The sequence below is a fragment of the Mesoplodon mirus genome (assembly GCF_964341445.2).
Source record: "Mesoplodon mirus genome assembly, chromosome: 11".
Taxonomy (NCBI): Eukaryota; Metazoa; Chordata; class Mammalia; order Artiodactyla; family Ziphiidae; genus Mesoplodon; species Mesoplodon mirus.
The window spans coordinates 60,461,374-60,488,996 of NC_138987.1; the positions used below are offsets into that span (position 1 = coordinate 60,461,374).

The 27,623-nt window shown below is 50.4% G+C and overlaps 1 protein-coding gene across 2 annotated transcripts; it reads left to right on the top strand.

Moving 5' to 3' along the window:
* The first annotated feature begins 141 nt into the window (after positions 1-141).
* On the top strand, positions 142-27,360 carry IKZF4 (IKAROS family zinc finger 4). Of its 2 annotated transcripts, XM_082635425.1 has the most exons (8): positions 142-309; positions 9,163-9,217; positions 16,507-16,611; positions 18,284-18,544; positions 19,334-19,501; positions 22,148-22,297; positions 22,766-22,897; positions 23,530-27,360. In XM_082635425.1, exons 2-8 carry the CDS (start codon positions 9,178-9,180, stop codon positions 24,288-24,290), a joined length of 1,617 nt encoding a protein of 538 aa, XP_082491551.1. In that variant the 5' UTR covers positions 142-309; positions 9,163-9,177; the 3' UTR covers positions 24,291-27,360. The 2 variants fall into 2 exon arrangements, with proteins under 2 accessions (XP_082491551.1, XP_082491550.1); XM_082635424.1 differs by lacking the exons at positions 142-309; positions 9,163-9,217 and having other exon boundaries at positions 16,486-16,611; positions 22,148-22,309.
* Positions 27,361-27,623: the final 263 nt, after the last annotated feature.

Sequence of the window (27,623 nt, forward strand, 5' to 3'; positions counted from 1 at the left end):
CACGCCGCCTGTCGCCTGGTGGTGGAGCCGGAAGTTGTTCGGGGGAGGGGGGACAACCGTGCTGGGGGGGTTTATGGGGGGGGCCCGTCCCTCCTTAGGTGAAGCCGCTGATGGAGATGGAGCCGCCGCCGCCTCTGAGCGCCCGGGTCCCGCCTCCGGCCCGGTTGCGGCCGGCTCAGTGACCCCACTCCCCCCGCACTGGGCCGCCCGGGCCAGAGTGGGGGACCCCCGCCGCCCCGCCCCCTTCTCCCCCAATACCTTACCCTCTCCCTCTCCCGCCCAGCCTGCGCGCGCGCGGAGCTGCCTCAGGTAAGTGAGGGGCGGGGTTTGGGCGAAGCGCGAGGGGCGGGGCCTCGGCCGCCGGGGCGGGGCCTGAGGGGCTTGGGTGTGAAGGGAGGACACGTGGGCGGGGGCCAGGCGGGAAGAGGGTCGCTGGGTGGGTTGCGGCCCAAGGGAGGAAGCTGGCATGGGGGGGTTGGCGCGAGCCCACAGGTTTGAGGGGGACGTAGCAGGGACCTAGGCGTCCTAAAAGAGCGGGTGATGGGTCACGGCAGAGGACCGAGGACAGGCGGGAGCTGATGTGCGCGAGGCTCCTTCGTGGGGTACAGCTGGGGTAGAACAGAAGGACAGGACAGCTGGGGTAGAACAGAAGGACAGGACGGAGAGAGGAGAATTAGACTGGGTACCTGGGCAAGGAAGCGAGAGGCGGCGCGGGGTTGGGTGGGGGGAAGGTGTGGGTCAAGAAGGTTAGAGAGAAAGATACAGGCCTAAGTGGGAAGACTGGGAGGCAGTGAGCAGAGTGGGAGAAACATGTGGTAGAGAAGAAACTTAGGGTGGAGTGAAAAGTGCTGTCTGGGGTAGTATGTAGGGTGAGAAGTCCAGGGAACCTGAGAAGCAGGGTTGGGAAGGAAGAGGTTCATTGCATAGGAGCCCTAAGGAAGAAACACAGAGGAAGCCCTGGGGCAGACCACCAGAGGGTACAACAGACCTGGGAAGCAGGTCTAAACTAAAACAGCCTTCTCTGTACCTCCTCACGCAGCCCCATCCCCAGTTATTGTCTTCCCCCTTGTAGTTGTAGATTCTCACTGTTTGATTTCTATCCGTTTTTTGTTTTTTTTTTTTTTTTAATTATGACTGGTCCTGTCTGGTGACAATGTTTAATGGGAACATGGACCTTTAGGTATGAGACGTTTAGGAAATACGGTACCCCATTTCCCCCTCCAAGGTCATGAATTTACTGACTCTGCTTCTAGGAAGATTTGATGTATTACCAACCACATTGGGTCAACGTTTGCACACCTTCTTTCACCTCTGTCCCTTCTCCTATAAGCAAAACTGTCTACTGTTGTGATTCATCCACCCCCACTTACATGTCTGATAGCTCCAGGTATACTCCAGTCTCCCCAGTCCGAGCCCTCAAAGCATCAGTGGTGAGCTTGGTATGGTTGTGACTTGCTCATAGGTCAGCTCTAGGCCTTCCGACATCATGGCCAAGCAACAGACTATTGAGGCCTGGCTGTTTCCCCTTAATGCTACTTGTTCACTTTGTCTGGGTGAAGGTACATGTCCATGTCCTTAGGAAGCAATAAAAGCAGGTGTCTGACTACCTAGAATATTTCCACTTAAGATAACTCAGATTCTGAGGACAAGACCAGATAAAAGGCCACATCAGACACCCTTTGGGTGTAGCATCTTATTTGGTAGGGGTATGTGAAATGCCCAGCTGGGAATTCCTCATCTCCTCATGGGTCTGCCAGTAGGTCAGTGAATCTTGCTCTGTGGTGTGCAGGGGACTTCAGCCTTCCCCACTTACAGCCTAATTCAGAGAATCCAGACTGCTCCCTGGGTCATGAGAACTGTCAAAAGAGTGGCTCCTGAGATAAAAATAAAGTCTTTAAAGAAGAAAATAGCCTTACCATTGGGAAGCAGGAGAGGTCTCAGTGGAGCTTCTGGGATGGGCCCCAGGATGGTGGGAGCTGCCCTCAATTTGGCAGCTTCAGAATTATATCTTGTCCTACTCAATAGATGCTGATGTCTCAAGCACAAAACAATGTTTTTGTTGCCCACTGAGTGCAGTTAGTTAGTTCAATTGTAGCTTCCCCTTCCTCCCTTGGGCCGCAACCCACCCAGCGACCCTCTTCCCGCCTGGCCCCCGCCCACGTGTCCTCCCTTCACACCCAAGGCAATCCCCTTACTCTCAGCAGGTTTGGAGGACTTGGCTTAGAAATAAGTACTGACTTTTTTCCAGTGGAAAATGCAACTGAAAGTTTATTCCTTATTTCCTCTTAGTACATGCTTAGTCCTTCCCAGCATGGGAGGAACATTATCCCACCTTTTATCCTACCTTCCCCACCCAACACCCACAAAGAAATTATTTCCTCCCAGACTGTCCATCTCTCTTCCTTCAACACACACACACACACACACACACACACACACACACACACACACAATAGTCAAGGAAATGGGCTTCCCTGGTGGCACAGTGGTTGAGAGTCCGCCTGCCGATGCAGGGGACACGGGTTCATGCCCCGGTCCGGGAAGATCCCACATGCCGCACAGCGGCTGGGCCCGTGAGCCATGGCCGCTGAGCCTGCGCGTCCGGAGCCTGTGCTCCGCAACGGGAGAGGCCGCAACAGTGAGAGGCCCGCGTACCGCAAAAAAAAAAAAAAAATAGTCAAGGAAAAACAAAAAGTTATTGTAGGGCAGGTATTTCTAGCCTCATTTCACTCCGTAGGAACAAATAGGAGTGTGGAACCCTGTGGGTATAGACAATGCCACAGGTAAAGGGACTCCCTTTGTTGGTCTCTTGACCCTGCTGGAGAAACCTCTGAATTCCAGGCTCTTTGATTTGCCTCCTTTTCTCAGAAAAGTTGGGGACTCTGTATTGGAAACAGAGAGACAGGTTCAAGGTCTTTCAGAGGAAAGCGTGTAAGAAAGGGTAGTGCTGATATGAATGGCCTGGTCCCCCCCAAGGGTCATCGACCTTGCAGACACTGCTGGAATACGTATGCTGGTCTAATCCTTGATCCAAGGAGCCCTGTTCCTACATTAAAGAGATTTAGTGAGAGTCTAGGTTGGCTTTTTCCTCAGGCCCATAATCTCTGAAAACAGACATGGGAGGGAGAGGATTATTTCTTTTCCCATCCATAGACCTGTGTTTGTAGTTCAAGGACTTAAGTCACTAAGATGGAGACCCCAAAACTGTTCATTGGGCTTCCCTCGTGGCGCAGTGGTTGAGAGTCCGCCTGCCGATGCAGGGGACACGGGTTCGTGCCCCGGTCCGGGAAGATCCCACATGCCGCGGTGCGGCTGGGCCTGTGAGCCATGGCCGCTGAGCTTGCGCGTCCGGAGCCTGTGCTCCGCAACGGGAGAGGCCACAACAGTGAAAGGCCCGCATACCGCAAAAAACAAAACAAAACAAACAAAAAAAACTGTTCATTTAATCACCCAAGAAAGAAGGCAAGCAGAGGAGCCCCAGACCTTGCTATGGCAAGATTTGATTTTGTGCTGTAGGAGAAAGAAGCCCAGACTGGTAACCTGGGTTGTTTGTCCTACTTCTATCGCTAACCAGATAGGTGACTCTGGGCTTAGTTTAACTCTTCTGTTAAAACCAAAAGATTGGAGATCATCTCTCAACTCCATTCTCGCTCCAAGATTCTCCAGGTCCTGGAGCACCTCTGTCCCAGACCCTCCAAATGAACAGAGGCTTACTAAATTGGATTGTCAGAGCAAGATTCCTTGTTAGCAGAGGAGCCTGAAAACATCTTCCTGGCCCATACAACAGTGAGCTTTTTTGATCACCATGCATTAGGGACTTCTGGCCAGGACTGCCACCAAAGGCAATTGTTTCTGTCTCTTCCACCTTTTTGCCACCCTACCCCGATCAGAATAGTTAATTGAGACTTCCATGTCATTTCAAACTTCACTTGAGATAGTAAACCCTGTTTTGGGCATCTTTGGCTTCAAAACTTATAAAACTCAAATTGAGGGCTTCCCTGGTGGCGCAGTGGGTGAGAGTCCGCCTGCCGATGCAGGGGATACGGGTTCGTGCCCCGGACCGGGAAGATCCCACATGCCATGGAGCGGCTAGGCCTGTGAGCCATGGCTGCTGAGCCTGTGCGTCCGGAGCCTGCGCGTCCGGAGCCTGTGCTCCGCAACGGGAGAGGCCACGACAGTGAAAGGCCCGCGTACCGCAAAAAAAAAAAAAAAAAAAACCCAAATTGAACTTCCCTGCTCTACTTTACCCACCCCTGCCAAAAGGTACAGCTGAACAGCAGTGACCTTGTGGAGCCTTTCTATAAACACAGGGCTTATATACTCAAGGGTATACCCAAAAACCCCAGAAAGTATCATCTCATGTGCATCACACCTGGTGATTTAAACTGTTTAGTTCGGCCCTTTCCTTAGTCCTGAAATGAGACATGGGAGGGGTGAGATTGTTTCTCCTCCCACCCATAAACCTTAGCCTTCTCTCTCTTCCGCAGTCTACGTGGGGAGGCCAGGGAAGCACAAAGAACAAGAGAAAAGATGCATCCAACTGAGAGCTAAAAGGAGACAATGAGGTGATATTTTCCCACTGCCCAGGTGTTGTGTTTCCAGCTCTTACCCCTTCTTATTTTAGAGACTGGCCATTCCTAGGGTGACCTGGGAATTCATCCCCCCACACTGCTCCCCAAGCACTTGGATAACTAAGCTGAGCTGTCCTCGTCTGTGTTATAAGTAAACAGGTCACTATCTACAACCTGGTGAAAATGAGTCAGATCTTTCTGCTGTAAATACAGACACATAAGCTGAGAAAAGGTTGGTGGGTTTCCTTCAGAGGGCACTAGGTTGACCCTAAAGATCACTTCAGAGCTGCAAATCGCTCAGTGTCTAGGTCTGGTTCCTGGAAAGGGGCGTGTAGTCAGGTTGCAGACAATACCTAATTCCACCTCTTCTCTCAACCCTTTACCCTTTCCCCCTCCCCAGTTATTCAAAGTCCTGATAAGAGAGCAGAGCCAGCTTTGTGATTCCAACATGATTTTTGCTGAGATTTTATTCAGTTCAGGAAGGCACAGACAGGAGAGGATGATGCTTGGGTTTGGTCCACTTCTAGTACCTGCACTGCTCAATCCCAGGCAGGTCGGAAGATCTGTCTTGTTCATAATCACTGGGCAAATATCATATGATATTGCTTATATATGGAATCTAAAAAAAGCTACAAGTGGACTTATCTACAAAACAGAAATAGAGTTACAGATGTAGAAAATAAACTTATCATTACCGGGGGAGGGGGGTAAGGGAGGGGAGGGATAAATTGGAAGATTGGGATTGACACATACACACTACTATATATAAAATAGATAACTAATAAGGACCTACTGTATAGCACAGGGAACTCTACTCAATACTCTGTAATGGCCTATATGGGAAAAAAATCTAAAAAAGAGTGGATATATAACAGATTCACTTTGCTGTACACCTGAAACTAACACAACATTGTAAATCAACTATACCCCAGTAAAATTTTTTTTAAAAAATCACTGGGCTCCACCTCAGATCCCAGATCCTAAAAGAGACCAGAGAAAAAAATTTCCCCTCCTCCCTATTGCAACCAAAAGAATGGCATGGATCCTTGCCCCTCTCCCCACTTTCACCCTCTTTCCCAACAACATCCTCCTCACTACCTTTCTACCCACTAAGCCACATGGAGTGTGTTTTAAATTCCAATTTTGGAGTTTCACTGGATCAAACAGGATTCTTTGGAGGATTTGAAGAGCTTTAATTACTTGTGATGTCCATATTCTTTCGGGCTTTCAGAGCCACTATATAGAGAAAACTTGACTTTCTGATATTTTTTTCACCAATAGTTAGAGCTCTGGGAACGTTTTTGTGGAGCGGGGGAGATGAGGGTGGTAGCTGATGCCTGACCTTGGAAGTCAGACCTTGGATTGGTCTCACCTGCTGCTTCTCAGGAAGTGTGGTGGGAAATCTTCTGTCTGGAAGGGATACCCATTCCTGCCCATTCCTGTTTAAATGCGATATCATGTTGATGGAAGAAAGCCAGGGCCGTGGAGGATTCTTATTATGGTGCCAGATGCATTCAAAAGAACAGGGAAGAAAGTCTTTGTCTCAGGTTACAATGACCAACCTTTCCTCCCTCCTCATAAAAATACTTCCTTTTGAATTGGGAGGCTGGCTGTTTCTAGTTGCTTTGTATTCAGCTCACTGAACTGAATTTACAGTACATACGTGCCTGCATCCATCACTGAATGGTGTCTGTGTTGCTATAAAACCAGTTTCCTTTTGAGATCTTTGAACCAAACCTGTCTTGTGTCACTAACTTCTCCCTCTTTATGCCTCCTCCCGCTGTGGTGTGTCTCCAGTTGGCACTGCCTAATTTGGCCCAGATCCTCTAAGGAGACACTAAGATCTGCCTGGCAGGCCAGGCAGGGGAGAAGGTTCTTTGAGGGGCAGGGAGTGGGAAGGTGGAGAGGGATATGCTGCCTGAAGACTTGAGCAAACAGTAAAGTACATCTCCTGATGTGCTCCTGGCTCTCAGAATACCAGGATCGGGAACAGCAGAATCTCAGTCCGGTCTCACTCCCAGGGCTACCAACTTGGCATTTAGACCAGTTGGAGACAGCTAAAGACTGATTTTGCCCAAGATGTGTCATGGAGCACCTGTTAAGAAAAATTAAGCAGCAGAAGAGCTCAGTTTACTTCTAGGAACAAAGTCCAACTCAGAAAACAACTCCTTCAGACCCTTCTGGAAATTGTTTTGGGGCCATTTGGGCAGGTGTCCAAGAGTGAGATGCACTTCCTGAGCCAGTACTCAGCATAGCTGAATGCTGTGCTTCAACTGTTCTGCCCACCTAGTGCTTGTCTAGCTCCCAGTTCATACACACCCATGCGCACGCACACACACACACACACAGTCGCATTAGGATATTTCTCCCCATAGAGCCTGCTCAATTTGTTCTTACTTTTTTTTTAATAAATAAATTTATTTGTTTATTTATTTTTGGCTGAGCTGGGTCTTCGTTGCTGCGCGCAGGCTTTCTCTAGTTGCAGTGACCGGGGGCTACTCTTCATTGCGGTGTGTGGGCTTCTCATCGTGGTGGCTTCTCTTGTTGTGGAGCACGGGCTCTAGGCGCATGGGCTTCAGTAGTTAGGGCACACGGGCTCAGTAGTTGTGGCTCGTGGGTTCTAGAGCACAGGCTCAGTAGTTGTGGTGCACAGGCTTAGTCGCTCTGCGGCATGTGGGATCTTCCCAGACCAGGGATCAAACCCGTGTCCCCTGCATTGGCAGGTGGATTCTTAACCACTGTGCCACCAGGGAAGTCCCTGCTCTTACTTTTTAAGTAACAGACCCCACTCCCACGGGGATCACACCAAAGGAAAAGATGTTAGAACCAGGGAAAAGCAAGAAGATCCATGAAGGCCTGAGTACCCTGGCTTTTGAAAGGAAGCACACCTCAGAGAGGCAGGAGACTTGGGTTCTTTTCCTTGTTCCAGACTCACTATGAGCCCTGAGACAAGTCACTTAGCCGCTCTGAACCTCAGTTTCTCCAAGCAGAAAATGGGGAAAAACCTACTCACTCATGCTTCTCCTGCACTGAGGGGTCGGAGGTGTGAGAGAAGTCACGTGTGGCATCTTGAGCTCTGCAAAATCCCAAAGGGCAATTATGGAGCTGATGATTAAGAAATGAAAGGGCCCCCATGAGTACCAGACCATGTTCCCTCGTATTTCCATCTCTGACCACCGCAAATTCTACGGCTAGTTCCAGAGGGTATGAGTTCACTAACCACTGTGGACTTGGGCTCTTCTCATCATTGCCCCTAAGGGAACCTTCAAGGAACCGCTTCTTAGCGTGGCTTGGTCTAGCAGTGTGGTCCCAAAGCTCAGTCCATCCCGGGGAGGATGTCAAGAAAAGAGGAGTTGAAAATAAACTTGGAGAATTATTTCTTCCACACCCAGGCGTCCTAGGTGAGACTAGAAATCCCTCTAATGAAATCTAGGGAGAGCTGCTTTGCGAAGTGAAGGAGAGCCCGTGTGTCAGGCTTTCTCATGAGCCTTTTTAGAGTATGATGTCTCTCAGCACTAGACAAGAATGACTTGGAGTGTGGTGAGAGGGAGACAGGGTGATAGACACTTTTCCCCTGTGTGCCCTCCAGAGCCCCCATCCCCACCTCTATCAATATAGTATTACCAGCAAACCAGATTTCCATCCATCTGCCTCAGTGAGATCCTTCAAAGAGACCAAGAATCCAGGTGGCAGCTCAGGCTGTTCCCTCGCCCCACTCTAGCTCCCCAAAATCTGCCCCTGGGGTATTTATTTTTCATGAGATGACTGGTGAAAGCAATTTTGGATGTATGTAAATTTCCACCAAATAGAATGGTTTTTTTCTCCTCCCACAGGCTCCTGAGATAATTCATTGCAACACATTATCACTTTTAATTATCCTCAGTTCTTGATTGTTTAATACTCTACTGCCAATTACTGTTTGCCTTCCCTCAAATAGAGTAACCTGCATTTTAAATTCAGGTTCCCACCCCAACTCCCCTTTAAAAAAAATAAACATAGCAAAGTAATTGACAAGAAGGGGGAAAACACTTAAAGGTTTAATGTGACTATTACACCTTCAGTAGAGGATTCCTCTCTGAACTTGAGGTGGGCTGCTCTCCTCTATCTTCTACTTTCCTGTCCCCCTCCGTCCTTCCACCCAAAAAAGTATCCCTTGAATGACTGAATCTAGCTTCTTCCTCCTATTACTACCCCATCCTTAATAAGGTTTAGAGCCTCTGTGGGGTTGTTTCTTTGCCTCATGAGAGCTGAGCTGTAAACTGTCTCCTTTCCTACACCATCAGCTCCACTTACAGGGAGAGGGTCTACGTTCCAAACAACACAATCAGGGACCAGCGTAGAATAAGACAGTGTTTCCACCCGAGAGACTAGGGAAGGCTGCAGAAGTTGGGGGTTGGAGGAGACCCTGGGGTTTGTAAGTCAGGGTACATCGTCTTTCTCTCCAGGACAAAGTATGAGGTTTTGCTTCTTTAGGATAAGGTCAGAGCACACTTAAGTGATCCTTTAGGGTTCTTGCTAACTCCAGAATGTTAGAGAAAAACCTACTCCCTTTCCAGATCTGGCTTCTAATAGTAGCTGTTTTCTCTTCCAGCAGAATCTCTCTAAGATGGACATAGAAGACAGCAATGGCCGCTCCTATATGTCTGGTATGCCCTCTTGTGCATTCTGTTTGTAAGGGGCTGGGAGCAGATGCTCTCCTGTGGAGGAGAGTGGAGAGCCTTCAGCCTAGCACAGGACCTCTGAGTGCCCTGGTCACAGAGCTGTCACTCACTCTTGGTAGTGTGCATTTATTTTGGTCATTTTACATTCCCTATAAAGTGATTCTCTTCTGAGACATCTTGGAGGATAGGAGTAGGAGAAGGAAATAGGAGAGGAATATGAGTGGAGACTATTAGAGAGAGGACTGATTTGAAACAAAGAGACAGAAGGAAGATAAGATTCCTTCTGTGCTCTGAGGTCACCAGCTAAACACGACATCCTGTCCCACCCAGGTAGAGAGCGGAGCCAGGTTTCAAACCTCAAAGGCCTGCAGGGGCCAGGTGTGTATGTAAAAGAGTGAACTGGCTTTGGATAATGAGCAGAAGAGAATGATGGGGACTGTCATGGACCGGAGAGCACATGTCCTACCTCAAGGAGCAGCAGCTCTGCAGGGTCCAACAGGCATTGCCATGTGGGAATGTGTATCCAGTATGGCCAAAACTTCTAGCTTTTCAAAAGAAATCAGAAATCAGGATTTTATATGAAATGTCTCCATTTAAAAATAATAACTCCAGGGCTTCCCTGGTGGCACAGTGGTTGAGAGTCTGCCTGCCGATGCAGGGGACACGGGTTCGTGCCCCAGTCCGGGAGGATCCCACGTGCCGCAGAGCGGCTGGGACCATGAGCCATGGCCCCTGAGCCTGCGCGTCCAGAGCCTGTGCTCCCCAATGGGAGAGGCCACAACAGTGAGAGGCCAGCATACCGCAAAAATAAAATAAAAAAATAAATAATAATAATAACTCCATATTTTAAAAAATGTTCCATGGGGCAAGAAGCCAAATTTATCTATGGTCTGAATTCAGCCAGTGGGCCAAGAGCTTACACCTTTGAAGGAGAGGTAGAGAGCCCAATTCTCCTCCAATCCTTTCCGTGATCATAACGTCGTAGCTTTTATTTTTTTTTTTTTGCGGTACGCGGGCCTCTCACTGTTGTGGCCTCTCCCGTTGCGGAGCACAGGCTCCGGACGCGCAGGCTCAGCGGCCATGGCTCACGGGCCCAGCCGCTCTGCGGCATGTGGGATCCTCCCGGACCGGGGCACGAACCCATGTCCCCTGCATCGGCAGGCGGGACTCTCAACCACTGCGCCACCAGGGAAACCCCCGTCGTAGCTTTTTATACCTGCCAAATACTCTTACTGAGGCAGAAAAGATCACTGCTTGTAGTATGGGTGGCTTTTAGGGATATGAAAGTAATCAGGATCCTCTTAGAGTTTCACAAGATGAAAAGAAAGGAGAAACTTCATCCGGCTCTCTCTCTGAGGGTGTAGGAAAGGGCCTAAGACAGAGTTTGTCTCTACGATGGAAGGAATCATTTTTTGGACCATTAGAATGTTAGGGCAGGAAATGATTGTAAGAGGTAAGGGAAGCCAGAATTGGGTTTTGAGGTGATGCGTATCCCCGTCAGCAATCCAGGCACCATTGTAGAAATGACCTATAGTTTATTTTTTTACCTTAAAGTGGGACCAATGGAGGAATTATGGGCATGCGCTAAGGGAGATAGCAAGATGGGTCAGACACACATATGAGAGTCATTGACAACACCTGCATAATGTCAAGGTAAGAAGTTGACTCTGACCCCTTTCTCATTTAAGGAGGGAAGGCGTTGGAATGGGTACAGGCATTTGATACCTGTTACATGCTGGACAGAGTAACAGGGATCAAGTGGACTGATTTAGTTGAAAGAGACTTTATTGGAACTAAAGTCATGGCCTTTCTGAGGAACCAGCCAATCCTCCTACCTCCTGCTCAGTTAAGCCTATTCAGAAAACCACTATTGAGGAACACCTGTTCTCAGGACCCTGCACTGGTGCTGGGGAACACTCAGATGAAGTCCCTGCCCTAAGGCAGGCAAATGAGAAGCCAGGAAGCCGGCCAGGGAAATCCCATGGAGCTCTTTTCAGTCCTATCTCTGGAGAATGTTGGATATTAGAGGAAAACTTCTGAGGGTGTTGGCTTCACTGCGCTATGAAACCAAGCTTTTCCCTGCTTTCAGCAGGGTGGCCCTTCCTAGATAAGAGTCCTCTGCACAGGATGGTTTTTGAATGAAAGTGGAGGCCAGAAACCCCTCATCTGTGTTTTGAGAATTCTAGATGTCAGCAGCTATTGTACCTTAGAGAGGGACAGGGGAAAATCAAGGCAGGGTTAACATTAGCACTGAAAAGCAGCCCCTGCAGGACTGGGCGTGGCTGAGACAGTTCACGGGAGGGGTGCCTGAGTGCCCGTCGCTGACCCTTGTCGCTGACCCTTCTCTCCCCGACTGATGTGGAAGCAGTGGGAAAGGCTGCAGTGCACACCCCTCCTAAAGTACGCGGCGGCCCCCTCATGGTCATCACAGCTCTTCCGCCTCCACACCTGGGGGCCTTCACTTGCCTGGCCAGTTGATGAAGGGGGAATCTCTCCTGTTCTTCGAAGAGATTTTCCCACCGCACAGAACCTATTTCAGAAAATCCACCTTTTCTTCCCCTATCTCTTTCTAAAGGTGCAGATCATTCCCTCCTGGGGAAGAGAGGGGAGAAAGGAGGAATCCATTAATTTACCACACAGGTGCTCTCCCCACCCCCATTCCCTATCTTTCAAGGGAAACTGAGCTCAAACGCAGCTCGTGCAATTAACTGACTGAGCAGTGCTTGTCCCAAGTTTTCTGGGACTGTGAAATGTTTAAGGGAACCTTGGCAGAAAGGGATCCAGGGGTAGACAGCCCAAAGTTTCACGGCCCCTCCCACCCCCAAATTCTTGGAATCAGAAAATCTCGTCTTCCAAAGTAGGTCAGCACGTCAGTGAGCAGCTCCTCTGGAAGGGAAGGGAGCAGAGGCCTTGTCTTGATAGAGGGCGGACTCAGCCAGGGCTGTCGGCTGCTGGGGCCCCAGGGGCACCAGAGGGGAGGGGAGGTGGGGAGACTATACCAGTACTTTGCCTGGAATCTGAAAGGGCTCAGGGCCACAGAGCAACACGAGCCTGAGATCAGACTGTGCAGGGCCCTCTGGCTGCTGGAAAGGGGGAGGCTGTCAGTCCCCAGATCTGGAGAGCGACCTCCCTCCTGGAGGAGGAAGGAAAGGAGGGATACGAGAGCCTGAGTTCTGTGGGGGAGGGGCTCTCTGCCGATCTGAGAGCCTTGAAGCTGCCCGCTGTCCTGGGCCCCATGACCTCTGAGGCCTTGGCTTCCCCAGCTGGCAGAGGATTGGGCCTTCCCTGGGGGCCCCCCTTTCTCCCCCAACCCTGTGGGCCCATCCATCTCTCTCTCTCTTGCACACACTCATGTCTCTCTCAGGCATTTGTTGTGCAGTTCCTCTTTGTCTGCTGGGCACGAGGGCAACGGCATCTGCCTCTCTCCCTGTGGACTCCCCAACCCCAGCCCTTCACTGGCTTGAGAAAGGGATGCTGTAGCCTAGCCCCCGTCACCACATACACATTCTCTCCAGCCCCCTCCCCAGGCACATCCAAGCTGTGCTGCTCCTTCTTTCTCTCTCTCTCTCTCTCTCTCTCTCTCTTTCTCTCTCTCCCCCTCTCTCCCTCTCTCCCTCCCTCTCTCCCTCTCTCCCTCTCCCTCTCTCTCTCTCCCTCTCTCTCTCTCCCTCTCTCTCTCTCTCTCTCTCTCTCTCTCTCACACACACACACACACACACACACACACACACACACACTCTCACACACACACCCTGGGCTGAGCTCTTGCTGGCTGCAGCCGTGGGCCCCTGCTCACCGTGCCGCTGCCGCTGCCTGCGAAATGACGGCGGTTCCCCTCACTTCCAGGAATCCACGCTTCCTGGAAGGTGAGTGGCTGGGCTCACCCCTGCCTGCCACCGAGACGCAGACATGCACACACCACCCGCACTCCCTCGCCGTTTCCAAGGCGGCGGCCGCATTCGCACCCCAGGGTCTCACCGGCAAGGGAAGGATAATGTAAGTTCAGGCAGAAGGTGGCTAGTGGAGGGGGGAAGGGGGGCTCTGGGGCTAGGGAGCCAATTCAGTAACAGCTCCCAAGCCTGAGGAGAGGGAGAGGATGGGGGCTGTGTGTATAGCAGGGGAGGGGGCGTTCCTCCTTACACTTGCGGAGGATGGGAAATGGTGTTTGGTGTTGCTAAGCAAAGGCTGCGACTTGGACAGTGGGAGCTTGTGGTGACATCTTGATTAGGCCTTGGGGACAGATGTAGAGCTGCCTGGGGTGAAATGCCAATGCTGACTGAGACGGGCTGGGGTGGGAATGGGCAATAGAAAGAATTGAGGTAAAGAGAAGCCCTGGCAGCAGATGCCTCAGCCTGGAACTGAGATCCGAGGGGCTTCAGCCTCCTCCCCACAATAGAGCTGGGGATGGGCGTCTTTCTTTGCTCCTGACCCCACTCTTCCCTGCTAGCAGTCTAGCATCCTGCCCCCTGGAACCCATGGTCAAGAAGAGGAAGGCGGTTAGGATGAGGTCCCTTGCAGAGAAGTGTGGAGGCTCTTGGACCTCACGGCTCTTCCCTAGGAGGCCACTCTTTGAAGGGATGGAGGAAGGGGAGCAGGAGTGGAGGGCTGGACCCCCTCAACATGGGAAACACATTTAGCTGGTGGGACGTTGCTCTGGTTCCTTTCTCTCCCTCCTGCTTTTATGCCCTTTGCCCACCTCCTGGTTCCTCTGATGTGAACCTCATGATTTGGCTTTGCCCTCTGGGGGTTCAGCCAATCTGTGATGACTTTGACCAAGAAAATTTCTCTGAGACCTGAGAGCAGCCCTAATTCTTGGCTTTGACAGTCTGGGATTTCTTGGGAGTCCCAGGCATTTGAAATTCCCTCACTGGGGTTTCTGGGGCTGAGAGAGGAACTGCTGAACTTCCTAAATCTGACTCTAGTTCTCTTCACCTTCCAGCTAAAGCTCAAAATCCCTGGAGCCCCATAAGACTTTCTGACCCCTGAAATGGATTTATTTTATGTATTAGCCCCATAAAAGTAGACTTGAGCCTGTTTTGCCTCTTACCTTTATCCTAGGGAAGGCAACGGCATCAAAGAGCCCATTGAACTACTGGTGTGACTCTGGAGGTAACTGCTCTTCCTCCTGTTCCCAGGCCTTGAGAGGGAGAGCCACAAAGGATGTTTTTCCCTTAGTGTCCCTAGATATCCCTTTAAGGATATTTTCCCCATATATCAAGCCCCAGGCCCCAAGAGGCAGCCTCAGCCTGGTAGGCTGGGACCAGCAATGGATTTCCAGCAAGCTCACTCATCCTTTTAGGGTCAAGGACTCAGCGCCAGGGCCCAGAGCCCTGTTCTTCCCCCATTACTAACATCCAGTGATTTAGGGCAAGTCAGCACTAACATTTGAAAAGGAATGAGAAGATAACCTTTCAGCCCTTCTAACCTTAGCAAACACTGCTCTTAGTTGAAAGGACATATTTTAAAACTGGGTCTGAGTCTACAAGTCTCAACCCACAACTCTTAGATGCTCACTTCACGATATGTGTGTGGTCCTGATATGGGGCAACTTTTTTTAGATAACCATGGCTCATCTAAAGAGCCCCAGCTGGGGAACCTCAGTTTCAAGCCATAAGGCTTCTTCGATAGGTAGTGAACAAATTTCCTCAGGCTTTGATGGGATAGAGTGGGGGAAATGGGACTTTTAGTAGAGGATATGAATGGGAAATGGTCCCAAAGTCCTGAGTGGTTGTTTTCTTCCCACTGACCAAAGCTGGAGAGGGATCCCTCAGGAGGGTGTGTTCCGGATTTCTTGCCTCAGGCCCAAGACTCCAACCATTTTATAATGGAATCTTTATTTTGTGAAAGTAAGTATGGGCATAGCTGGGAAATTGGGTAAAATACTAATAGGTGGACTTTAGGGATGAATTTTAGGGTTTGTCTCTTTCTCTCTGTCTGTCTTCCATATTTAGGCCTATGTGCACACATCTATGCATGTTCATGTTAGCAGATAATGTTGAAGGCTATGACTATGTTTCTCCCAATAGGTATGTTCTCTTTATGTGTATCTACATATGTGGTATGTGTCCATGTCTGTGTATGTTTATCTACATGTGTTTTATTTCACCTGTATATTTGTGCAGAAGATTGTGGGGAGGAGGGATGTTTCTTAAAGATATGATTCGTATCTTCAGGTGTGTTATCTGATTTTTAAAAACATATATGACACTCTTAAAAAGCATTTTTACAAAGCAATTTGTGAACAAGTTAAAATGAATATATTGAGAATAAACTGATTATTTCACTGTCAAAGGAACATCAAGTAGTAAATATGTGACTGGAATCATATCAGATGGAGGCTTTCTAGAGTAGCCACATTTTTGCTGATTTTAGAAAGTCGAATGGGCCCAGCTCTTCCCTCCTGAAACAGTGACTCCCAATTAGCTCTACAGGTGATGGTTAAGGCATGGGTGCTTACTGCTTGTGATCAGATGGGGGTTCCACCACTACTTGACCTTAGACAAGTAACATAGCCTTTTTTTGTGCTTCAGTTTCCTCATCTGTAAAGTTAAGATAATATTGGCACCTACTTGACAGAGTTGTTGTGAAGATTAAATGAGATGATTCATTTAAAGTGCATAGAACAATTTCTGGCATGTAGTAAGTACTCAGTTAATGTTAGCTGCTATTGTGAATTCCCTGGCGGTTCTGTGGTTAAGACTCCGCACTTCCAATGCAGGGGGCGTGGGTTCAATCCCTGCTCAGGGAATCAAGATCCCACATGCCGTGCGGTGTGGCCATAAAATAAAAGAAAAAAATTTTAATTAAAATGTTAGCTGCTATTATTATGATTACTATCATTATCATTAGATTCAGGGACAATTTCAGCTGCCCTTCCTGCAGATCCCGAACCTGGTGTCAGGGGCTCCGGAGAGGAACAGTAGGGAAGAACGTCTGTCCTGAACCACCTCCCTCCTGAGGCCCCCATTTTCCTCTCCATACCGGCCCGCCCAGCCCCAGCCCTGCTTCCTGTGGACGTCAGGCAATGATGCTCTTCCCCTCAGGCCTAGATGAAGGTAGGGTGGGCAAGGCGCAGCCACTGAGCTCGTGGAAGTCAGCACCGGGCACCCAGGCTGGTGAGGGCACAAGGTATGGTGCCAGGCATACAACACTGCCTTATACATGGCTACGAGATAAATGTTTGTGAAACTTAACTGAACTTTGAAGAGATTAGACAATGGACAGTAAATGGCTCGCGCTGCAACTTCACCTCCCCTCTTGTTCTCTCCTCCAAGGTAGCGGGGACTCATCTCTGGAGAAGGAATTCCTCGGGGCCCCAGTGGGGCCCTCAGTGAGCAGCCCCAACAGCCAGCACTCTTCTCCCAGCCGCTCACTCAGTGGTAAGTGCAGCCTCCTGCCCTCCGTGGCATTAGGTGCCCTCAGTTCGCCTTCCATGGCAGCCATTTCCCCATCGCTGCCCTCCTCTGGTTTCCGGCTCAGAGTCTCTAACAGGACTCAGGAGCTCAGTCCGGGGTTTCCCTGACTTCTGAGAGGAGAGTGAATGGTCACTGCCTAGTGACTAGGGTGGAATTAAAAGAGGCACGGGTGGGATTAAGGTAAAGGCTCCAAAGAGAAATTCTGGAACTGGAGAAATGAGTAGATAGAAATGGTCGTGAGCTGGAGTTAGGAAATAGAGATGAGAAGGATCCCCCCATCACCACCCCCCAGTCTCCTGCCAGACAGGGTCCCCAGGACTGCCCCTCCTCAGCTGGCCCTGGATCTGTGACATTCTCTAAATGGTTGGAATAGCCAGGAATGTAGGTCAGAGCTAGAGCCAAAGCTCTCTCCTCAATGGCTCCTCCCTTCTCCATCCCCCTCTCCAGATTTTTACAGAGGGGAGTAAAGGTGTTTGGTCCTATGGGGTGGGAGGGTAGTGTGAGCCATTTCTGTCTTCCAGCTTTGCTCTTTCTTTAGCCCGCCGTCTTGGTCTTCCTAGGACCATTTTCCCGCCACTGTTACTTGCTGGCTTCCTGCCCAGGGCCAAGCCAGACATCTTTCCTAATGACAAGAGAGTGGAGAAAAAAGCTCCCCTTAGCCTCCTCCTCTCCCCAGTAACTGAAGACATCCCATGTACCCCAACTTTCTTTCTCTTGAAACCTATTTTCCTGGTGGTTGGAATAGGAGGAAAAGGTTGTTTCAGGTCCCAGCAGGACCCCATATCACCACCCAGGATACTTAGGGGATTGGTTTCTTTCTTTCTTTTTTTGAATATTTATTTATTTATTTATTTATTTATTTTTGGCTGCGTTAGGTCTTTGTTGCTGCACGCGGGCTTTCTCTAGTTGTGGTGAGCAGGGGCCACTCTTCACTGTGGTGCGCAGGCTTCTCACTGCGGTGGCTTCTCTTGTTGCGGAGCACGGGCTGTAGGCGCAAGGGCTTCAGTGGTTGTGGCTCACGGCCTCTAGAGCTCAGGCTCAGTAGTTGTGGCGCACGGGCTTAGTTGCTCTGCGGCATGTGGGATCTTCCCAGACCAGGGCTCGACTCCATGTCCCCTGCACTGGCAGGCGGATTCTTAGCCACTGCACCACCAGGGAAGTCCCGAATTGGCTTATTTGATTTTTTATTTTTTATTTACTTTTGGCTGTGTTGGGTCTTCATTGCTGCACGTGGGCTTTCTCTAGTTGCGGCGAGAGGGGGCTACTCTTCATTGCGATGCGGGGGCTCCTCATAGTGGTGGCTTCTCTTGTTGCAGAGTATTGGCTCTAGGCACGCAGGCTCAGTAGTTGTGGCTCCTGGGCTCTAGAGCACAGGCTCAGTAGTTGTGGCGCACGGGCTTAGTTGCTCCGCGGCATGTGGCATCTTCCCGGACCAGGGCTTGAATCCATGTCCCCTGCACTGGCAGGCAGATTCTTAACCACTGCATCACCAGGGAAGTCCTGGATTGGCTTCTTCTAAAGCCTCAATGTCTCAGGGCTTGAGACAGCCTTTCCGACTTTAGGAGGGCCTTTCTGGCCCACGAGCAGGTTCCCCCCCTTTGCCTGTCTCTATCCTAAACACCCTTCCACCCTCCAGCCAACTCCATCAAGGTGGAGATGTACAGCGATGAGGAGTCGAGCAGACTGCTCGGGCCAGATGAGCGGCTCCTGGAAAAGGATGACAGTGTGATCGTGGAAGACTCGTTGTCGGAGCCCCTGGGCTACTGTGATGGAAGCGGGCCAGAGCCTCACTCCCCTGGTGGCATCCGGCTGCCCAATGGCAAGCTCAAGTGTGACGTCTGTGGCATGGTCTGCATCGGACCCAACGTGCTCATGGTGCACAAGCGTAGCCACACGGGTGAGTACAGCAGGTGCCCCGAGGCAGAGGCCGTGCTGCGAGGCCATGCCGCAGTGGGGTAGCCTCAGGAAGGGAAGGGTCTCTCCCAGCACCATTTCTAGCTGATGAAACAAGGTCTGGGGATGAAATTTGGACTCCCTCAACACCTGTACTTCCTGGTACTTTCCTCAGCTGTTGTTACAAAGAAAAGCTGGTATTTGTCTCAGGAGGTGACGGAGGGGAAGGTGTGGTCACCTCAAGAAGGGTCCTGTAGTCCAACAGGGTATTGTTTGGGCCCTTCTGTCTCATGATTTTTTTTTGTTTGGCCGTGCTGCAAGGCATATGGGATCTTAGTTCCCCGACCAGGGATCAAACCTTTGCTCCCTGCAGTGGAAGCGCTGAGTCTTAACAACTGGACCGCCGGGGAAGTCCCTGTCTCATGATTTTTTTTTTTTTTTTTTTTAAAGGAACACAGAAGCCTCTTCCCAGCTTTCTTGGGCTTTGGGCTTAGGACTTCTGGGGCAGAGTGGGACCTGCGGGGCTCAGTTCTTACCAACAGTCTTTGGCCCAGAGTTCCAGGGCTGGTGCCCTTCCCCCTGCCACACACCTGTAGTCCACATCTCAGGGTGAGACTGTTCCCAAGGGGTCCTTATAAAGCAGGATTTGTGTGTGTGGCACAGCCCTGCCTCTCAGAAATGTGTTCTGAGCACCTTCCTTCCCCCAGGTGGGGTGAAGCAGAGGGTGAGGGACTAGGTTTAACCTTCACAGTTCCTCACGCCCGGTCGTCTGGGCTCTGTCTTCCACTCGCAGGGGAAAGGCCCTTCCACTGCAACCAGTGCGGTGCCTCCTTCACCCAGAAGGGCAACCTGCTGCGCCACATCAAGCTGCACTCTGGGGAGAAGCCCTTCAAGTGTCCCTTCTGCAACTACGCCTGCCGCCGGCGTGATGCGCTCACTGGCCACCTCCGCACACACTCGGGTAGGTGGCCTGACCGGGACACACAGCAGGTAGAGCTCAGCCACTTCTCTTGTATTGGGGAAGTTACAGTGTCTACCACTGAGGAGGGCAGAGCGCTCACAGAGCAGGGCAGCAGGCCCCATGGGGGATTTGGGGCTCTTTGACGGGGTATTGTACATCCGCCATCCTCTGTAATAGGGAGCAAGAAGGAGCCTGGGTGACGTTGTTGGCTCTCAACGGTCACCCTCCCTGACTTGGTTTTTATTTACTTACTTATTTATTTATTTATTTTAAAATATTTATTTATTTATTTGGCTGCACCAGGTCTTAGTTGCAGCACTCGGGATCTTCATTGCCGCATGCAGGATCTTTAGTTGCAGCATGCAGACTCTTAGTTGCGGCATGTGGGATCGAGTTCCCTGACCAGGGATTGAACCCAGGTCCCCTGCGTTGGGAGCGCGGAGTCTTAACCACTGGACCACCAGGGAAGTCCCCCGACTTGGTTTTTAAAGTTCACGCTGATGCCAGAACCCTCTGGGCCCCGTCACCCCCCACTGCTGAGCACCAGGGAAACCCCTCCTTCTACTCCCGTGTGCCCGAGGCTCCACACCTGTCACCATCTGCATCTCCCCCCTCTATCTGTTCTCCCCTTGACTTCCTGCTGGTTCCTGAAAATTTCCATGGGCCTCCCAAACTGGAAGAAAGGAAGCCTAGGAAAAGAGGATCCCATATCTGTTTCCCATCCCAAGAGGTTGTCACCTTCCCAGAGGCAACAGCAAATCCAGAGGGTGCCTGGAGGTCAGTGTTTGGAACAGTGCCAGGGAACTGGACTAACCAGGTTTCCTAGCCCCAGCCAAGGCGGGTTGAGTCGACATCTTTCTGAATCAGCTGGACAGATAGCACTTTTGAAGCATTTTGCTAACTTTTAAGCTTTGGCTTGGACTTGGGAAGAGGCCAGGAGCTGAGCTGGCAGGAAGGAGGGAGCTCAAGATTGGGGAAAGGAAGGAAGAAGGGCAGAGGGGAAAGAATTAGTAGGGTCTGTCCTTGGAAACCTTCCTTGCTGTTTTTCTCTTTTCTTAAACTCTCCTAGGCCAGGATTTAAAGGGACAGAGCAATCACCTCACCACCCTCTACTTCTCCCAGCCACCTACCTTGTTCTAGATTCTCTCACTTTGGAGCTGGGACCTCTTTATGTCTATGTATGTGGAGAACCAGGGAGAAGGATCATCATTGATTCATGCTTTATAATCTACAAAGCATTTCACGTGTGTCTCCTCACTCATGTGATCCTCAAAACAATTCCAAGGTAGATGTTATTATCACAGAGCTCTTCTGCAGCCTCGTTGGAATCCCGTTAAGGGCAGGTGCCAGGGACTTGTGCTCCTTTTCTGAGGAAAAGGGGTGGCTCCCCCTGCTGGTTTGGGACAAGGATGGCTTGGCCCCCTAGAATTCCTACCAAAACAGCAGGGCCAGCTGGGTGGATACTGGATGCTGCTCTGTAGATTATTAGGGACAGAAGCAGACACATAGACTGTTGGATCCCATCTCTGTGAGATGTTTTCTATCACAGCCCACACTACAGGAAAAAAGGAGTTTCTCCCCTAGATGTTAGATCATTTCCCCAAGAGTCTTGGGTGGATGAGGACCACGGCATTCATCTCATCCCCCAACCACTCGGATTTACAGTGCCAGAGCAAAATGGCAGTAGATTGATTGAGACTAGGCCCAGTTTAGGCGTTGGGGGGTGGGTAGCAATTACCAGCCTTCTGGAGATACTTTCTCCTGAGTCCCTGCTCAATAGTAGCAAGATACTTTCACAAATATCATCTCTCAAGTTGTTTTTAAAGGAACTGTTGATCTCAGTTTTTCCAACCTTTTTTTCTTCAGTGGAAACAAAATCTTTATAACCTGTTCTTTATTTTTTTAAAAAAGACCCCCAAAGTTGGTGTTCTCTTCCTTTTATTCTTTGCTTTTACTTTCCTCTTGTTCTGTTCTTTTTTTTTTTCTCTTCTCGGAATTCCTCTATCAGTGATGGTTTTTCTAGGGCTCTCTTGGTGTCTCAGTATAGAGAGAAAGAAACATGAGTAGTAAAACCAGGCCAGGGATGGAGGTAATAGTACAAGTAAAGGTCAGTGACAACTGCCCCCCCCCACATTGGCAGATCTAAGGGCTCTTGTTTCTGTCACTCCAGCCCACCAATTTCCCCCAAACTGAAACAGATAGTTCGTAAGCAAAAAATCCCCTTGTCTGATAAACAGCACTTATACCCGCCTGCCACATGGAAAGGTTAAACCACAGTCTGGGCCCCAGACTCTGAGATCTTGGGGTGGGGCCAGCCTGCCTGCCAGGGATGACCCCCTACAAAGTCCCTGGGTCCTCCCTTCCCTTGAACAACAATCTGGCCATCTTGAGGCCCACCAACAGTCCAAAGCTATGTGCCCTGGGTCCCCTCTCTCCTCCATAGCTGCCTGTTGTCCCTCTTCTCCAAGGTTTGGTCGTCTGTCCGTGTTTGCAGCTGAAGTTGGGGAAAGGAAGACAAGCAGAAGAACTTGACTGAGCAACGTCCCTTCCTCCTCACGCCCGTGCACATTTGCTCCTGGGCGACTTTGCAGAGCCAGGGCACAGGGAGAAGTAACTCCAGTGCTTCCTCTTCTCTCTCCTACACAGTCTCCTCTCCCACGGTGGGCAAGCCCTACAAGTGTAACTACTGTGGCCGGAGCTACAAACAGCAGAGCACCCTGGAGGAGCACAAGGAGCGGTGCCACAACTACCTACAGAGTCTCAGCACTGAAGCCCAAGCTCTGGCTGGCCAGTCAGGTGAGCCTGCAGGTAGGACCATCGGGGAGTTGAGGACAAGGCCGGAGGGAATGCAGAACAAGGGCAATCCCAGCACCTACCCCCACAAAGGGATGGGGTCTATGGAACAGGGGCAGTTACCCCAGTAAATGTGCCGAGCACCCCAGCTGGTGCAGAGCCCTGTGGTGGGTACTGCAGGGAGATCCAGAGGTAGGGGAGGATTTGATCTATGTCCTCAGTCTAATGGGAGAGAGAGAGAGTACAAGGAAGTATACAATCAAGGGCCACATGTAGTTAATTGTCCCCAAGTTATCAGAAATGTGCTGTGGTGAGGTCTAGATGGGGTGAAGTAAGCAGAGCCCCACTTCCCAGGCATGGGATATGACCTTACTTAGCTACTGACCTGCTGGTTTTCTCCAGGCAAAGGCAGCTGGGCCCCTGCTACCCCTACTCAGCTGCTCCTACCTGTTCCCACCTCCCTCCCACTAGGTGATGAGATACGGGACCTGGAGATGGTGCCAGACTCCATGCTGCACTCATCCTCTGAGAGGCCAACTTTCATTGATCGTCTGGCCAACAGCCTCACCAAACGCAAGCGTTCCACTCCCCAGAAGTTTGTAGGTAAGAGTCCAGTTGGAGAGGAGACATCAGCTTTAAGCCACAGCTCATCTAAATCTGAGCACTGGTAGCCATTAGATCAACTGGGTCTGGAGATTTGCTTGGGGGAAAGAAAGCGGTCTGGTGGTCTTTGGTGCTCAGAATCTATCCCCAGAACAGGAGGGGAGTGAAGAGGGAGCGCATCCCTCGCGAGTGTGGAAGAGAGGTCAGAGTTGAGGGCTCTCCAGGTGGTTGGTTGTAAGAAGAGGGGGTCAGGGGCTCAGGCTCTTCCAATTTTTGAATATAGTAAGGACTTCAGTCTACGGGGGCTGAGTGAAGGACCCTTAGAGTCAGAGAGAGGAGGTGTGTATGGAGTCCCCCAACCTGGCCCTGGTCATTAGCTCTCTAAGGACCTGGAGCTTTATAGAGAGCAACGAAGGAAGTATTGAAGACCAGTGGGCTGGGGCTGAGTCCTTCCCTAAGATTATAGCCCAGAGTCAGGGAGTAGCCCACAAAGGACCTGACCTTGAGGGAAGTAAATGAGGGATGGTGAATAATGTTACAGCCATCTCCAGGGGAAAGAAAATGAAGAAGTAATCCTGGGGGAGCTTAGGAATTATCCAAAGCCAGCCCTGCTGAGACCCTTCTCTCCACAGGCGAAAAGCAGATGCGCTTCAGCCTCTCAGACCTCCCCTATGATGTGAACTCGGGTGGCTATGAGAAGGATGTGGAGTTGGTGGCACACCACGGCCTGGAGCCTGGCTTTGGAGGTTCTCTGGCCTTTGTGGGGGCAGAACATCTGCGTCCCCTCCGCCTTCCACCTACCAACTGCATCTCAGAACTTACACCCGTCATCAGCTCTGTCTACACTCAGATGCAGCCCCTCCCTGGTCGACTGGAGCTTCCAGGGTCCCGAGAAGCAGGTGAGGGACCCGAGGATCTGGCTGATGGAGGTCCCCTCCTCTACCGGGCCCGAGGCCCCCTGACTGACCCCGGGGCGTCCCCCAGCAATGGCTGCCAGGACTCCACAGATACAGAGAGCAACCACGAAGATCGGGTTGGGGCAGTGGTATCCCTCCCTCAGGGTCCCCCACCCCAGCCTCCTCCCACCATTGTGGTGGGCCGGCCCAGTCCTGCCTACGCCAAAGAGGACCCCAAGCCACAGGAGGGGTTACTGCGGGTCACCCCAGGCCCCTCCAAGGAAGTGCTTCGGGTGGTGGGCGAGAGCGGTGAGCCGGTGAAGGCCTTCAAGTGTGAGCACTGCCGCATCCTCTTCCTGGACCATGTCATGTTCACTATCCACATGGGCTGCCATGGCTTCAGAGACCCTTTCGAGTGCAACATCTGTGGTTACCACAGCCAGGACCGGTACGAATTCTCTTCCCACATTGTCCGGGGGGAGCACAAGGTGGGCTAGCAACCAAGCATCCGCCCTTGGTCCACCACTCCACTGCCCTACCTACAGGAGCCTAGCCCTGTCCCCATCACGTCCCAAGGAGTTGGGTTGTGTAGCCCCGCTACTGGCTACCTGACTTCACACCTGACCCTGACCCCTCCTCACCTGTGCGCCTCCTCTTCCCTGACTGATCTAAGCATTGTGATGAAACAGGTCTTTTGCTTATGTTTCTCCTTTTTCTCTTCTCCTCTCATCCCACCATACTCACTGAGTTATTTATTAATATAATTTGTTTTCTTTTGCTTTTTTTTTTTTTTAACTTATATCAGGCACCTACCACACCCCACCTTCCTGCCCACAGTCCCCTTCTGCTTTAGGACTAATTTTTCTCTTTGATCCGGCTTTCTCCAACAGCCCCAGGGGTAGGAAGCTCCTCTTACTGCTAAGAGACCTTGAGTTTCTTGATTTAAGTCCTCATCTTTTACATTATCTGATTCTTCAGTTTTGATGCTGATAGCTCCCTCTGGCCCTACCTTAGCTCTGTGACATTATATCTCCTTTCTGGGACCCTTCAACCTGGTACTCCATACCTCTTGTGCCCTCTCACTTTAGGCAGCTTGCACTACTCCTGATCAAATGAAGAAATCCCTCATTTGGAAGTAGGAGAGGCCGAAGAAATTCTCCCCAGGCACCATGGGACTGAGGGTCCTCTTGACATCCCCCTAGTAATACGAGTTCCCCAAAGCCCACATTCAGGATCTGCCTCTAGGATGTGATATCTCTCTCTTCTGTCCTCGAACTGCCCGTCTACTCCGTGGTGGTTTTTCTCTCCTTGGAGTGCCCCAATTTTATATTCTCAGGGGCCAAGGCTAGGTCAGCAGTCCTCTGTCTCTGACACGTTTGGAGCCACAGGTGCCTAAATGGGAACCAGGGAAGGGAATGGGTCAAAATTCTTCTCTTTCTCTCCCACCTCTCGAACTTCTTCACTCTAGTGACCTTCCTGGGCTCTCAGGGGCTCCTGTGGTCCCTGTCCTATGAGAAACTGGTGAGTTGCTGCCTGATAACAAGGGGGTACCCTCAGCCCCCCGCGTCACGCTGCCTTCTTCTTCTCCCCCTAGCAGGATTCACCCTCTCATTCCCGGGCTCCTGGGCCCTGTTCTTAGGATCAGTGGCAGGGAGAAAAGACTGTCTCTTTTCTCTCTCCTAATTTTCTCTATAACCAAAAATTATCCCAGGATGAGCAAGGGCATGTGCCCCTCTCCCCATTCCACTCTTGTCCCAGCAAGAATGGGATGGGCACAATGGAACTGGGGGGTCATCCTTTACTGCCCCCTCTACACTCAGTTCCCAGATGTAGGGCAGGAGGGGGCACTCTCCTGGCTACTGCAGAGACCCCTGGCTATTTGGGTAACCTAGTTAGTGAGAAGGGGGCAGGAGGAGATACAGCTCCACTGCAACTGGAGGTCTCTTTCTACAAGAGTTCCCTGCCCAAGGCCACAGCCATCCCATTCTCTGCTTCCTTGAGATTCAAACCAAAGCCTGTTTTTCTATATTTAAAGATAAAAAGAGTAAAAACCAAACACAACACCTCACAAGTTGTAACACTTGGTCCTTCTCTCTCTCTCTCTCTCTCTCTCTCTCTCTCTCTCTCTCTCTCTCTCCCTCCCCTTCTCCCCTTTTCTCTTCCCTTCCATCTTTCTTTCCACATGTCCTTTCCTTATTGGCTCTTTTGCCTCCTACTTTTCTCACTCCCTATCAGGGATAATTTAGGGGGATGGTAAAAGGTTGGCTAAGGAACAGACCCTGGGATTGGGGCTCTTAAGGGCTCTAAGAGAGTCTACCTTACCCTATTATGGGAAGGGAGACCCTAAAAAACTTCTCTTCTTCCTCCTTTTCTCCCCCACTATGTAGTCTCCCCAAGAGAACCAGATTGTCAAGGAGGGGCACTGTGGGTTGACTGTTCCTCCTTGACAATGTAGCAATAAACAGATGCTGCCAAGGGCAGAGGATTGGGGAGTCATCTGGGAGGAGAGTGGTCTCTGGAGAAGGGGAGAGTCTTCTTGAGAACACCCCAGGGAACTGGCTCCGTGTTTCAGAATGGCAGCAGAGCTGAGATTAATATCTGGGGTTCCCCTCAACTGTTCTGGTTATTGAGCCCCTTCCTTCCTGTTAGACCTGCCCTCACCACCTCTTCTGCTGCTGTGTATTTGGTGACACCTCATAAGGACTAGTCCCTTCTGGGGTATCAGAGCCTTAGGGTGCCCTATCCCCTCCCCCAGTCAGTTTTGGCACCTGTAACCTCCTGGAACATGAAAGACTATGCTCTGAGGCCATACTCTGAGCCCATGAGAGCAGAGACTGGAAGGGCAAGACCAGGTGCTAAGGAGGGGAGAGAAGGGCACTCTGTCTCTCTCCAGACCATCACTGCACTTTAACCAGGGTCTTAGGTACAAAATCCTACTTTCCAGAGCCTTCCAGCTCTGGAACCTCAAACATCCTCATGTTCTCTCCCAGCAGCCTTTTGCATAAAAAAAAAAAAAAAAAAATTAAAGAAAAAGAAAAAAAATACATTGAAACCCACATGGAGAAAAGAGGTGTTTTCCTTTTATATTGATATTTAAAATCAACACCACACAAAAAAATTTCTAAATAGACACTTTTCCAGACCTTTGTTTTTTCGTGTCAGTGTCCAAGCTGCAGATGGGATTTTGTAATACTTCCGGCAGCTTCTTTCCTTGTGTACATAATATATATATAATATATATTTTTAATCAGAAGTTATGAAGAACAAAAAGAAAAAAAAATAAAACACAGAAGCAAGTGCAATACCACCTCTCTTCTCTCTCTCCCAGGGTTTCATTTGTAGCCTATGCTTGGTGTCTCCTTGGACCTTACCCCTTCACCTCCTCCTCTTCCTCTGGTTCCCCCTTCCCCCACCCTTTTTTTTTTTAAGAGTTTTTCTCCTTTCTCAAGGGGAGTTAAACTAGCTTTTGAGACTTATTGCAAAGCATTTTGTATATGTAATATATTGTAAGTAAATATTTGTGTAACGGAGATATACTACTGTAAGTTTTGTACTGTACTGGCTGAAGGTCTGTTATAAATAAACATGAGTAATTTAACACCCCTGGTTGTTTTTGCAGACTTCCTTTGCCTTGCTTTTCTGCTGGGAGGGAGGGGGACCTCCTTGCAGCATACTGTACCAACTACTAAACGTTTTGAAGGTGAACAAGTATAAGACTGAAAGGAAACCAAACAAGAGTGCTCAAGTTGTTGCTACAGAAGAACAGAAGAATTTTCAACCTAGTATGGGAAGTGGAGGAGAGTTGCCCACCAGGAGTGCCTTCAGGAAAA

What these genes read in the sequence shown, in the direction of transcription:
- IKZF4 (XM_082635425.1), top strand. Translation starts at nt 9,178, where the DNA reads ATGGACATAGAAGACAGCAATGGCCGCTCCTATATGTCTG. An exon ending in AGCTCTGGCTGGCCAGTCAG is followed by an intron (nt 22,298 to 22,765) that starts GTGAGCCTGCAG and finishes CCCTCCCACTAG; the next exon opens with GTGATGAGATACGGGACCTG. An exon ending in CACTCCCCAGAAGTTTGTAG is followed by an intron (nt 22,898 to 23,529) that starts GTAAGAGTCCAG and finishes TTCTCTCCACAG; the next exon opens with GCGAAAAGCAGATGCGCTTC.